Source organism: Triplophysa dalaica, chromosome 9 (genome assembly GCF_015846415.1).
Source record: "Triplophysa dalaica isolate WHDGS20190420 chromosome 9, ASM1584641v1, whole genome shotgun sequence".
In the NCBI taxonomy this organism is placed as follows: domain Eukaryota; kingdom Metazoa; phylum Chordata; class Actinopteri; order Cypriniformes; family Nemacheilidae; genus Triplophysa; species Triplophysa dalaica.
This window is the reverse complement of record NC_079550.1, coordinates 20,644,779-20,659,264: the sequence shown is the minus strand read 5'-3', so window position 1 is coordinate 20,659,264 and position 14,486 is coordinate 20,644,779. Positions and strand designations below refer to the sequence as shown.

General features: G+C 35.7%; 1 protein-coding gene across 7 annotated transcripts in view; it reads left to right on the top strand.

Moving 5' to 3' along the window:
• Positions 1-230: 230 nt before the first annotated feature.
• Positions 231-14,486, top strand: part of si:ch211-281l24.3 (uncharacterized) — a 40,840-nt gene continuing 26,584 nt past the window's right edge. For 3 of the 7 annotated variants that reach the window (XM_056756471.1, XM_056756467.1, XM_056756464.1), the window contains exons 1-22: positions 231-448; positions 963-1,040; positions 1,417-1,536; positions 4,039-4,146; positions 4,268-4,375; positions 4,483-4,590; positions 4,711-4,818; positions 4,933-5,040; positions 5,161-5,268; positions 5,381-5,488; positions 5,610-5,717; positions 5,825-5,932; positions 6,053-6,160; positions 6,268-6,375; positions 9,373-9,450; positions 9,538-9,967; positions 10,181-10,288; positions 10,378-10,441; positions 10,545-10,637; positions 10,734-12,707; positions 12,794-12,950; positions 13,228-13,641. In XM_056756471.1, coding sequence (XP_056612449.1) covers positions 991-1,040; positions 1,417-1,536; positions 4,039-4,146; positions 4,268-4,375; positions 4,483-4,590; positions 4,711-4,818; positions 4,933-5,040; positions 5,161-5,268; positions 5,381-5,488; positions 5,610-5,717; positions 5,825-5,932; positions 6,053-6,160; positions 6,268-6,375; positions 9,373-9,450; positions 9,538-9,967; positions 10,181-10,288; positions 10,378-10,441; positions 10,545-10,637; positions 10,734-12,707; positions 12,794-12,950; positions 13,228-13,641 — 4,676 coding nt within the window. In that variant the 5' untranslated portion in view covers positions 231-448; positions 963-990. The remainder of the gene's footprint in view (positions 449-962; positions 1,041-1,416; positions 1,537-4,038; positions 4,147-4,267; positions 4,376-4,482; positions 4,591-4,710; positions 4,819-4,932; positions 5,041-5,160; positions 5,269-5,380; positions 5,489-5,609; positions 5,718-5,824; positions 5,933-6,052; positions 6,161-6,267; positions 6,376-9,372; positions 9,451-9,537; positions 9,968-10,180; positions 10,289-10,377; positions 10,442-10,544; positions 10,638-10,733; positions 12,708-12,793; positions 12,951-13,227; positions 13,642-14,486) is intronic. The other 4 variants (XM_056756468.1, XM_056756465.1, XM_056756466.1 and 1 more) reach the window with 4 other exon arrangements.

Genomic DNA, 14,486 nt, shown 5'->3' with positions numbered 1-14,486 from the left:
ATTGAAAGTTAAACTAACAATTAAAGAATTTTTTTAGGTCACAGAAAGAATAAAATATACCCTATTTTATTAAGGTTTATGAGAGAGTCACGTTTGATACACAGATCTTCACACTCCATTCCAGTAGGTGGCGGATATGCATCAAAAGCTGGTTTGCCAACCGCCATTGAAAAAAGAAAGGGTGCGCCAAAAACCAAAGAAGAAGAAGAAAAGGAAGACGACGAGGACGAGGACGAATCCTTCTTCACGAGGGAGGTTCGTTTTGATCTTAAGACAAAAAGTGCGACGATAAACGCTCTTAAATTATACGGATATAGTTTTATACTTAACTTTGTTAACTGAAGATCATTAAGCAGACAACAGAAGTGTCAAAAAAACGACGCATTGATATATGTAGAGAACTTCCCAACAACATGATACGAAGCGAAAGTGAAAGTCGACTGTTAAGGTAAGTGACGTCAACACTTTATTGAGAACGATATAAGCTCACGTTTTCATTTCAAAGTTGAAATTATTCAAAAGTTATAATATTTCTCTTTGATACTTTAAATGTGACTTTAGACATTTTAGTTAAATACATTTCTCAAGCCCACCGGTTGACACGGAAACTAACGGAACCAGTGAGGTGACGTAGATTAACGTTATGTGAGCATTGAAAAACAAATGAAAGTTAAATTGTTTAACAATGATGTTGGGATTTATTTCCGAGAAATAAATATATCATCTATATAATATCTGGACAGTATTTCCTGAAATGTCCTTAGAAAGGAATGTGAGAATAAACACTACCAAATGTAGTAATTTGCTTATTTCCCATGTGCAATAACACAAGTCTTCTTGTATTTATTTTTAAGTTAAAAGTTGATGATTAAATATCCTCTGGTTTATCTTCTTGACTTGTTCTCCTCTATTTCCTATTTTATCTGTGTGTGTGTGTGTGTGTGTGTTTAAATGTATCCCAGAATATATATGTAACTGTTAAGTGTGAATATGGACACAGAAAACACAGAAGAGGACATGGAGAACATGGACTGTGAACAGTAAGAGGATTTCACTAGTTCACCCAAAAATGAAAATTCTGTCATGAATTACTCTTCAGTAACTGTTCAAAATCTGTATATATTTCTTTGTTCTGTTGAACACAGAGAAAGATATTTGGAAGAATGTTTGCAACCAACAGTTCTGAGGCATCATTGACTACCATAGTTGGAAAATTTTAAATGATAGTCAAAGGTGCCCAAGAACCGTTTGCTTTCCTAAATTTATCAAAATATCTACGTTTTTGTTAAAAATATACACATTTTTCCTATGATTATAAGCACTGGTGCCTCAGATCTCTCAGTGGCTTACATCATATATATGAAAGAGACGTGTTATGAGGAGTCAATGTGTTTAAATAGTATTTTTTTCACTTAGGATTAAACCAGTTGAAGAAATATCTCCAGCCCCCTCCTACCTGCCTCAAAATGACCAGTCAATACATCAACCAAAACAGCAACTAAGAGACAGAACTCCACGCAAAAGAAGAAATAAAAGGTACAATGTTAGCAAACATTTTAACAACACAATGTTTAAAGGAACTTCATCTTAAAGAAGGAACTTGCATTTCACGTTGATTGTGAAACTAATTATCTGTTTAATTTATAATATTTTATCTTGCATCTCATTTATATAGGGTCGGGTATTGTTTGGGTTTTCTCGAAACCAGTGCCTAAATCGATACTTTTAAAAAAGAGCCTCAGAACACCAGTGGATGACATTAAAGAACTATATACTCAATAAAAAAACAATTACTAAATTATTAAAAACAATGTGAGAAAAGCATGGACACAAAAATTCAAAGATGTTGTGTTGTGTTCAGTTTACCTTTTTAACTATCTAGCTACAACTAAATGCTCACTATGTTGTATTAAAGAAGAAAAGGTGTTGAATATATCAACAGATGAAGTACATTTACAGAGAGCCTTCTAAGCTACATTATATGTGCATTATCTTAAAAACATACAGTGTGTATAATGAACAGGCCCAAGTATAATTATATGCCTAAACATGCAGTCAAAGTAAGAAACATGACCGACTGATGTCTAGAGATCAGACTGACCGATGCTATAAGGTTTTAGTGCTTTCTTGAGAGCACGAAGCATTATAACTGTCTTACACTATGATCAGTCTTGGGCAAGTTACTCTGGAAATGTAATTAAATTACCGATTACTTTATTTCAAAAGTAATTTGTTTTATTACTAACGTTGCCCCCCCATCCCTCAAAAAACGAAATAACCTCTTTTGCCTTCTCGTGCCTAAACTTTATTGGGAAGTGCACACTCTATCTCACAACAAACTAAATTAATCCTGTCTTTAATTATTTGAATACATTATTTGTGCTTATTCCATAATAAAGCCTGTCATAAATAATAATAATAATAATGAAACTCTTTGACATTTTAACTTAAAACGTTTTCATATGTTAACTGTAGTATTTCCAGCTACAGAACGCATACGTTTCTCTCTCCATGCTGAGTTTGTTTTTGCTGGTAGTACCAAAGGTTGTCTTATTATAGGGAGATGTATGGGTCTGTAATACTTACATTTGGAGCATAAAGGCTAACATGGATCATGAGAGACACCTCAGCCAATCATATAACAGCGTCTAGTCTCCTTGCCTGCATTTCGTCCAATACGTTGAAGCGGCGGCGGTAGCATTGGCCGTTACGAGTTTTTAGGTCAAGGTGAAAGGCTTTCCATGGAGTGGTTTTGGTTGTTCATTCCTGTCAAACTTGAATTTCTGTCAAACCTTACTTGTTATAAACACTTGCTTCTGTTAAAAGAACGAGCCCTTATTAAACAGATAAAGTGAAAAAACTTGTGAAAAGCATTTCTTTTCCAAAATCCATTATAAGGAAACGGCTTAACGTCACAAAAAAAACCCAAAAAAACAAATGAAATACATTTTGTTTATCACTGATATCAACCATAAACATGGGCACAGAAAAGTTGAAAGGTTCAGTTTGGCTGCCTTGATCCACTTTGTGGTTTCTTCAGAATAAACAAGCTTAATGTGAGACTGTTGTTATCCCAGAAATAAGTGCTTGTTTTTAAACAATAAATAGTATTTACTACAATTAACGTTTAATAGAAATGTAGTTTTGAGTAGTCGTTGTTTCGGTAGGCTATGTTAAGCTGTTTTCTTATAATGGACGATTAGACTCTTTCTTGAAACAGCAGCTAGTGTTTATGACAAGGCTTGACAGAGATGTGGGCTTCCCTGGTAGTTTTTTAGGTATGTTAAACCTCATTAAGCAGTTTAGAAAATCATCCTGTTCGTCTCCTCCCGACTGCGGATTCAGGTTTACAGGACATTATTTTTCCTCAAGTTTCTCAGTCAATAATCGCATTTTCCCCCTTTATAAAACTTTTGCTACACAATAAAAACACTGCGTGGCTTCATGGTTTAATCAATTTGAACAATCAAAATGATGCAAAGCAGAGGTATTTTGAGTTTGTGATAAAAAACATTATTTCATGGATTTTGTATCACCAAAGTTTGTAAATGCAGGAAATGGAATTCTAATCAAAAACATTTCCCCCATTTTGTGTCCCACCCCCACTTCTCAGACCAAAGTTGCGCTCTTGCGTTTAACAATCATATAAATTGTATTGTCAGAGCTTTCCGACTCGTTCACATGAATGAGGGAAAATGTCTCAATCAACGGCACAGACAGCATTTAAGTGGCACCAAACTTGCTTTTTTATTTAGTCTTGTTACATACTGGATTTATCCAACCCCACTCTAATATTCAATCAAATTTTAAGGGTTTTCTTATTAGGAATCCTTGGCTGTATGAAAATCTTTACATGTAAATATTTTTTTTTATGTCAAATTAATTTTGCACTGAATGTTGCTGTTCATCTTAATGAGAAAGTGACATGAGAAGGGACATTATACATACTTTTAAAATTGTAAAAAAATAAGTACAGGCTAGAATTGTTTTATTGCTGCATTTCTATTTGATATCAGTTTCTTGCTCTTTCTATTAAAGGCTGAGACCAGATGAAACAACATCTCCTGCCCCCTCCTGTACATCTCTACAAAGTGATCAGTCAATTGACCGACCAATACAGTTTCAGAAAAGTGCACAAAATAGAGTGTAAGAGAATATTTATTTTATTGAATTTACAAAGTTTATCATAAAATTTTATTTGTTTATTTGTTTCAAATTTTTTTTTGTTTTCTTTTAATATGAATCTCTCTCTCTCTTTCTATTAAAGGCTGAGACCAGATGAAACAACATCTCGAGCCCTCTCCTGCACATCTCTACAAAGTGATCAGTCAATTGACCGACCAATACAGTTTCAGAAAAGTGCACAAAATAGAGTGTAAGAAATATTTATTTAATTTAATTTAAAAAAGTTTATTGTACAATTTTATTTGTTTCAATTTTTTTTTCTTTTAATATGAATCTCTCTCTCTCTTTCTATTAAAGGGTGAGACCAGATGAAGCAACATCTCCGGCCCCCTCCTGCACATCTCTACAAAGCGATCAGTCAATTGACCGACCAATACAGTTTCAGAAATGTACACAAAATAGAGTGTAAGAGAATATTTATTTTATTGAATTTACAAAGTTTATCATAAAATTTTATTTGTTTCAATTTTTGTTTTTGTTTTTGTTTTCTTTTAATATGAACCTCTCTCTCTCTTTCTATTAAAGGCTGAGACCAGATGAAGCAACATCTCCGGCCCCCTCCTGCACATCTCTACAAAGCGATCAGTCAATTGACCGACCAATACAGTTTCAGAAATGTACACAAAATAGAGTGTAAGAGAATATTTATTTTATTGAATTTACAAAGTTTATCATAAAATTTTATTTGTTTCAATTTTTGTTTTTGTTTTCTTTTAATATGAATCTCTCTCTCTCTTTCTATTAAAGGCTGAGACCAGATGAAACAACATCTCCTGCCCCCTCCTGTACATCTCTACAAAGTGATCAGTCAATTGACCGACCAATTCAGTTTCAGAAAAGTGCACAAAATAGAGTGTAAGAGAATATTTATTTTATTGAATTTACGAAGTTTATCATAAAATTTTATTTGTTTCAATTTTTTTGTTTGTTTTTTTTTTCTTTTAATATGAATCTCTCTCTCTCTTTCTATTAAAGGCTGAGACCAGATGAAGCAACATCTCCGGCCCCCTCCTGCACATCTCTACAAAGCGATCAGTCAATTGACCGACCAATTCAGTTTCAGAAAAGTGCACAAAATAGAGTGTAAGAGAATATTTATTTTATTGAATTAACAAAGTTTGTTATACAATTTTATTAGTTTAAAAAAAAAAATGTTGTTTTTTTATATGAATCTCTCTCTCTCTTTCTATTAAAGGCTGAGACCAGATGAAACAACATCTCCGGCCCCCTCCTGCACATCTCTACAAAGTGATCAGTCAATTGACCGACCAATACAGTTTCAGAAATGTACACAAAATAGAGTGTAAGAGAATATTTATTTTATTGAATTTACAAAGTTTATCATAAAATTTTATTTGTTTATTTGTTTCAATTTTTTTTTTGTTTTCTTTTAATATGAATCTCTCTCTCTCTTTCTATTAAAGGCTGAGACCAGATGAAACAACATCTCCAGCCCTCTCCTGCACATCTCTACAAAGTGATCAGTCAATTGACCGACCAATACAGTTTCAGAAAAGTGCACAAAATAGAGTGTAAGAAATATTTATTTAATTTAATTTAAAAAAGTTTATTGTACAATTTTATTTGTTTCAATTTTTTTTTCTTTTAATATGAATCTCTCTCTCTCTTTCTATTAAAGGGTGAGACCAGATGAAGCAACATCTCCGGCCCCCTCCTGCACATCTCTACAAAGCGATCAGTCAATTGACCGACCAATACAGTTTCAGAAATGTACACAAAATAGAGTGTAAGAGAATATTTATTTTATTGAATTTACAAAGTTTATCATAAAATTTTATTCGTTTTAATTTTTTGTCTTTTTGTTGTTTTCTTTTAATATGAATCTCTCTCTCTCTTTCTATTAAAGATTGAGACCAGATGAAACAACATCTCCTGCCCCCTCCTGTACATCTCTACAAAGCGATCAGTCCATCGATCGACATATACAGTTTCAGAAAAGTGCACAAAATAGAGTGTAAGAGAATATTTATTTTATTGAATTTACAAAGTTTGTTATACAATTTTATTTGTTTCAAATTTTTTTTCTTTTAATATGAACCTCTCTCTCTCTTTCTATTAAAGGCTGAGACCAGATGAAGCAACATCTCCGGCCCCCTCCTGCACATCTCTACAAAGTGATCAGTCAATTGACCGACCAATACAGTTTCAGAAAAGTGCACAAAATAGAGTGTAAGAAAATGTTTATTTAATTAACAAAGTTTATTATATAATTTTGTCATTTTGTTTGTTTAAATGATTATTGCCGTAATTTACTGACCCTCATGCTATTCTAGGTGTACATGTCTCATGGCAAACACATTTGGTGTAATAATTCAAATCCTGGGTCTGTATTACAAAGGAGATTCAAAAACTTAGATTTGTTGAGCCTGTTTGTGCAGCCATTTTGATGCAATACAAATTACCTCAAAATATTAATAATTTTTCCTCACAAATGTATTGTTGTTATTATAAATCCAAACATGTTCTCCAGAAGACATATACACCTAAAATAGCACAAGGGTGCATAAATTATGGCAAAAATGTTATTCTTGGATGACCTGTTGCTTTAAAGCAGTGGTTCTCAACCTTTTTTGGGGGTCAGCACTCCCCTATCCATTTTCCAGGTCCCCTACCGCCCCCCATTAAAATAATATGCTTATTGTCTTCATAATAATAATAATACATTATTTGTTATTACATTTTTATTTAAAATGCATGTCACTCAATTGGAATAATCGGTAATCTCAGTAAACGTTTTGTCTCGTGAAATACCAATAAACATAAATAAAAGCATGTCACTGAAAGTCAAATAACACATTTGATTGGCCAGTCGGAATATTACCTTACTGTCCCAAGAAGTAAAAACGATGTAAAGTAGAATGTTTGAACTTAGTTTCAGTACTCTCCTAAATGCATAAAAAACCTAAAAAGTTGCTTATATTCACCCTTACTTAGGTGTGTAATTGTGTGTAAGTTTATAGGCCTAAATGTGTGTGCTTCCATCATAGGAATAATAAAGGGTTTGTCAATAATAATTTGTGTTCATAATTAGGCAAATGAAAACAATACAATCTTCTTATAGAATAAATACTTATTACAATGTAGAAATTAGTGGATGTATTTATTTATTATTATCTTGAAACAGTCCAGGAAATGTAAATTTTGCGCTCTGATATGACGATGATTAGAATTAATATCCTACTCAAAAATGATTACAAAATATTAGACTGAGTTTATGAATAAACATTTCTACATCATCACTACAGTTAAATGTAATTAATACAAATGCTGTCATTAAAGTGGAAGTGAAGATAATTTATTGGAAATATTTTCCAAGGCTTACAAATAAGTATTTCATGCAAAATTCTATAACTCAACTGTGATATAATGTGCAATGAAAGGTACAGATGTTACCCTCAGAAAATGATACTACATATGATGTATATGATACTACATCAGTTTATATTGTTGTGTTTGCCGAAAATAGCATATCTATTGGCATATATTGATTCAAAGAAGATTCAAAAGCTTATGGAGAAGTTTGATCTTTAATTTCTCTTCTGTTGAATGCTGATCGGTCTGCGCAACTCAAGATGTCAAATGCCCATTTCTGTTAATTTCTGTTTTCTTGCTTGCATTGCTCTGGGAAAATTAGGCTTCTACTCCACAACATTCTACATGAGGCTGTCGAACACCCAGCAGAAACATAAATTGGCGGAATGCTTGTACAAACATACTGTAACAACCGTACAAATGGAAGTCGAGACAAAACACTAGAGTGACAATTATCAAAGCTTTATTCAATAAAAGACGCAAACACATTCATATGAGCCACATTACACTCCTTTTACAATGGGTTGAATCACCACAGACGACAGGTCCCCAGGGACAGGAGGCAAGGAACTCACTCAGGGCCAGGCAATAGTCCGCGCTTCCCAGGCACCAGAAAAGGGACACGGCAGCTTTAAGGTCTCAAGACATGCAGTTCAGATGGCAGAGGCCAAATTATTGCCCTGTGGTTCACAAGACCACGCCGTTGTCTAACCCGGTTAGGAATCAGGAGCTCTCCAAGCAGCAAAATATGAATGTACCCTACAGGCTACAGGATGAACGGTGTTCAGGTATAGAGAATGCTATTTTGTGTTTGCGCTCGCTTGAATCACTATTTGGATTTCTGAACGTTTCAGGACGGCTAATAGTTGCCTTTATTCGTGTTCTACCAAACAAAAAATATTACCCATTTAATTTCTTCTACTCTCCATGGCCTTCTAATCGGCTGTTAGAAGTTCTTTTTCACATGCGATGTGGCAAAGACTCAGCTGTCGCTTCTGTAGCGGTCCAAACGTTTTGTACAGTCAAGGTGGTGCTTGCATCTCGGGGAGAGCAAGAACTTATTAATATGTTTTTAAATAATTGGTTAAAGCTGCCGCAGCTGCCGCGAAGAGCTGTGTCTGGGTTGAAGAGTCAGGATTTTGGGGTGTTTGCGTGTGTGGTCAAAAAACATTCACGGCTACATTAAAACAACAGTTTGCGCCCTTGGTTTTCCAGATGCAGATTGTAATCTTTTGCAGGTAAATGTTTAATCTTGTCTTGCCTGGATATTTGCAGCAAACTTGCGAACACCCCCAAAGAACACCTGAACACCCCCCTTTCAAAACAGGGGAGTTTTGCCGTTTTGGAATGTATTCTGCCGATTTCAGTATTGGCGATATAACACTGCGCCTGCCATGTTACGGCAGCAAAGTTCCTTGATTATTACGCCGGAATGGGAGAATAGTTCCTAATCAAATCGGCCTAAAAAATTGCAATTTTTCATTTACCGCCTGTCGTAGTACACAATATAACTACAGAAGAGTCAGGTTTTAAATAGGAAAAATATCGCAACTTTTTGGTCATTTTGAACGCTATGCTACTGGTCTTGCTGGATTTAATGATCGATGCTAAAAGTGCAATCGCCAGATCCGGAGTATGCACAATACATTTCAAAACGGTAAATTTCAACTTATGAACTTTTCTTGGGGAGTTGGAAAATGAGCATATTTCCAAAAAAGTGTAATGTTCCTTAAAACAATTGATTATTACATCAACGTTTTGTGTTCAATAAGTGTAAACATTATTATTTGAAAAGAAAATGAATGGTTAATAAATGAATAATAATGGTTTGTTTTCTTGTAAATGTCAATACAGTATTGGAAAGAATGTTAAGGAGCCATTTCGAAGACATGATAGTTCATTGCGAACGGAAGTAATGTCTCCAGATATTAGGTAATGTAAAAGTGGCACATCTATTCTTTATTATATTTTATATTGTTGTAATTCATTAAGTTGAACATTTTCTACCCATTTCCACAGCACATTCTCAGCCACTCTACTGACAGAGGATCACTACAGATGTTCAGTGTGCACAGAGATCTTTAAGAATCCAGTTTCTATCCCCTGTGGACACAGTTACTGTAAACACTGCATTGAGATCTACTGGAACAAACCAACTCAAGCTGAATGTTACGCTTGTCCTCAGTGCAGAAAGAGGTTCAGAGATCGTCCTGTGTTAAATGTTAATGTGGCTTTATCTAAACTGATAGAGGAACTGAAGCGGGCTGGGTTTAGTCCTGCTCTTCCATCTCACTGTTATGCTGGACCTGAAGATGTGTCCTGTGATATCTGCTCTGACATGAAGCTCAAAGCTGTTAAATCCTGTTTGACCTGCGATGTGTCTTACTGTGACACTCACATCAGACAACACTACACTGTACCAGCACTGCAGAGACACAACCTAATAAAGGTGAGTAGAGAACTTCAGCTATTTCTTAGCTATTATACTGCTTTCAGTTATTTTGATGAATAGTTTTATTAGCGTTGTCATTAAATGATAACATTCTACAACTGTACCTGTAGTAACATTACTGTCTAAAAGTCTAAGTCCAGATGCATCCCTTGTAACTCGAATGATTTTTACTGATTATCTATTGTTTGTAATTTTACATTGTTTATTTAGCCCTACAATATATCTAGTGACAGTAAGATCCCAACAACATCCAGTGCAGTGACAGGATTTCAAGAAACGATCAAATTGTTGACCACAGAACTGATTAAAGTGAAATCGGTAACTATAAAAGTTTCCCTTTCGCTTGCCACTTAAAATGTTTGATATTGTATTTTAAATTAAATTATTTTGATCTTATTTATTTTCAGACCTTAAGAGAAAAGGATTCACAAGCAAAACGCTTATGTCAAGGATTTGAAATTCATTGTAATGGTGAGTGAATATCATGCACTATTGTAGGTATTCACATCATCTTTGCAAGACAACTGATGATTAAAGATACTTCTTTCATGTTTTATTCTTTGTGATTTTTCAGTTTTCCCCTCTGATATTATTGAAGTGGCTGCTCTTGGTCGTCCCTTGTGCATTGGAATGTTGTATGACACTGAAAGTGATTCTTACAGTCAAAGTAAGATTTTTGTGTTTTGAGAGTCTCTAATATTAATTAAAAAACACTAAGAAGATACTTTTTCATTAAATATTTTTTTGTTTTTTTGTTTTTTAGCTTCTTTTCTGTGGAAGGATGGCATTATTGCCTCTATGAGAGTGTCTCTGCCTCGGCCTCAAACTGATGTAAAGGTTCTGGATGGCGACTCCCTCCAGGACAGATTCAAAGCTCTTGAAATGTCTTCAGTGTTAAGATCAAGAGCGCTTCATGGACAGGTAGAAATGAATGGAGCTGCAGCGTTTCTGAATCACCCAGTTCAGTCTGAGCATCAGGACAGAGTCACACTGCACTACAAAACCACCACCAGACTGGACATGATCAGCCAAACTCTGTTACAGGAAGGAGTTTCTCCATCACTTCTCAATATAACCACAGCTACACATGTAATCATAGCTGTGAGCTACGGAGCCCAAGCATTCTTTGTGTTTGATAGTAAGAGGATCAGTGCAGAGACAAATACAGAAATAAAAAATGTTATTATGAAGATGATGACCACGTTCAGTGAGCAAGAAATACTCTCATGTTTAACAAACACAGAAAGAGATGATAGTAATTTGTACACTTGTAATGTGTACATTGATGTGGGCGACTGGAAGAGTCCAGTGTCTTTTGATAAAGCTGTGGAGATCTACAGTTCTCTGCCAGAGCTGCTTGGATCTAAAGGTGAGAGAGCAGTTCCTCTGAAGGTCTGGCTTTACCCTCTGAAGAAACTGGACAAGACGTCTGTGTGTGCTGCTCTGAATGGAGTCAGTAAAGGCTTGATGTATAGAGCTGAGAACGTCTTACAACATCTGAATAAACAGATCAGAACATGTCAGGATTTAATGACGAGCCCTGATAATCTATGTGTGATTATTTGGTTTCCTGCTCTGAAAGATATATTTGTTAAGTTTTCAGAGCTTCTGCAGAAATACCAAGCAGATTTTCAGGAAGAAATCACAGAGATTGCTGAAGACATTCAAGTTAAAGAAGAGGAAGAAGAAAGGAGAATTCAGCATCTTCTAGAGCGACACGAGCGATCACCATTCAATGCAGAGAACATCTCCCAGTGGCTGGAGAATAAAGACACTGAGCTGAAGATACTCAATGACTGTAAAGCTGCAGACATCACTGTTGTGAAAACACAGACAGAGTTCCAGCAGATCATAAATCACCCTCAGATAACCAGAGTGATGTGTTTCACTCTCACCTCACCAGATGTTGAAGATTCATTCCTCACAGCTCTGAAGCAGCACATTGAATCTGATCACATTACACAAACAGATTCACTCCAGTTCAAGCCTGTTAACATCAGTCAGAAAGTGCTTGTTGACATACAGGTATATATTGCTTCTAAAGAGACAAATGAGAATGCAGAACAAACCAGATTCATTGCTGCATCTCTACCGGATGAAGGATTTCCTGAATGTTCTGTACGGTTTTATTATGAAGGGAGGATTGTGAGCAGAAACATCGAGTTTGGAGTGAAACCAGATCTTGCTCAGATAGATCAAATAAAACACAACAGTGTGTCCATGAAGTGTGATCATCTGGACAAAAAAGACATTGAGAGATATGTAGTGGAATATCAAGTTGTGGTGGATGATGAAATAAACACGTGGAAACAGACCACTGTCTACGCTGACACTTTCAAAGGAAAGTGTGTTTTGTCTGGTTTAGAACAAGACACAGAATATCAGCTCAGATATGCAGTTTGTTACAACCAGAGAATGAGCAATTTTAGCTGGATAGTTTCCTTGAAAACATCTTCTGTAGCAAGACCAGGACAACCATCTGTTACTAAACTGAGCAGAGACACTCTCAGAGTCGAGTGGTTAAAAGCTGAGGCGGATGAAGATTGTCCAGTTCTGCACTATATGGTCGAGTATAAAGAAGCAGGACTGGAGGGCTGGTCCTCAGTACAAACACAAGCATCTCAATGTGAATATACTCTAACTACACCTCACAGCACCTGTTATAGAGTCAGAGTCTCTGCAGTCTATGAGCACATCACCAGCAAACCCAGTGAAGAAACCTCTGTACCTGTGGATGGTAAGAGATACGTGAAATAATGAAACTGAAAGCAAACAAATGTTAAGGTGAATGTTTATCACTCATGACACCATTATTTTCTTCAGTCTGGAGAATAAACCTCTCAGAGAGAAAGAGCTCCATCCTCCTAGAAGTGCTGAAACTCCAAACAGAGAAGAAACCAGTAGAGCTGATAGACTGGACACATGAAGAGAGTGAAGTGAGAGGATTCCTCCAGTGTCTGCCGTACATCTCACTACTCGGGTGAGAGTCTAATAACATAACTGCATTACCTGCATCTTTAAATAAAAAAAATCTATTTTTCTGCTCATATTTGCAAAACAGTTCAGATGAAGCAGCCTGGATGGGTGGTCAGACATAACTTCATCATCAGTTGTTATTGTTAATTAGTTTTTAAAATGTAAAAAATGTTATGTCTTAATTTTTTTAGATTGAAATCTAACTTTAGAGTCCAGCTGCCGCCATTTAAACTATTGTTGTCTTTGGTCATCACTAACAAAAACCTGTTTGCTCTGTTTAGGTTTATTGAAGCACCAAATGAATCATCTGAGCTGTGGAAAGAAAGCAAGATATTTATAAAGAATTTGTTTCTGCAAGCAGCTCTCTGTCAGAAAGAGATCATAGAAACAACTGTGAAGATGCTGCTGTCATCTGTTGATTATGGGAAGTGTGATTTTCTGCTGGATCTGTGTTCACATGTGAAGAACTATGAGAGAGAAACAGGCAAAAGTGTCCTACCAGCATTACAGTCAATATATCATCAGTCATCTCCTGAAGTCTGGAGAATAAACCTCTCAAAGAGAAAGAGCTCCATCCTCCTAGAAGTGCTGAAACTCCACACAGAGAAGAAACCAGTAGAGCTGATAGACTGGACACATGAAGAGAGTGAAGTGAGAGGATTCCTCCAGTGTCTGCCGTACATCTCACAACTCAGGTGAGTCTCATGGCACAAAAACACTCTGTTTTTTTTTTTAAGGCTGAAATCTCTTTAAATATATTTACAGATTAAGAGTTTACAGATTAATTCTGACTCCAACAAACTGTTGAGCTTTTTTGTTATGTGGTGTGGCACCCCTATTGGTGTTGCAACCATGCAGCTGTTTACTCGTCTTCCTCAAAGAATAAACACATGAATCCAGTTCTGTATCTAAACAATGTAAATAAAACAGAGTGAATGACAAAGGCTACATATGTACATGTGTAAAGATGTTTAGCATATCTGTTGTTTCTCCTGTTAGTCTGATATGAAGATTTTGATGTCTAATTAATAGGACATGGCAACTGCCTTTAAAACAGTCATAATGTTCATCATGTTTATTGTGGCTGTAGTATCTCAAAGTGTGTGGTTTGCACGGGTCAATGTAGGCCACATTTGTCAGGGCTTAACTGCTCCTAACGGATTGTGTCACTGGGAGCCTTGCTCAAATTCAATGTTTTAAATGTAGACGTTAGACAATCGCGATCACAACACACTGTGACAGTGTCTTCCTGGTGTGACTACACCGCAGCGAAATTAAGCTCAGCAAAGCAAAACTAATACCGGAGCTACTGCAAGGGTATTTCGGTGCTGTTCTGTTGTTTTACTACCTCGTGGGTTTTTGTTTTGTCTTCGTTTTATTGTTTATTAAAGTCCATGTTAACCCTAACCCACTGTCTGCAAATGGGTCCTCTGTTCCTGTGTTCTCGTCTGCCTCTTGTGTTTCATGACAATTAAACACCATACAACTATTGGCTATACAAACTGTACGCAAAGCCACATCCTGGAAATAAAATCACAGG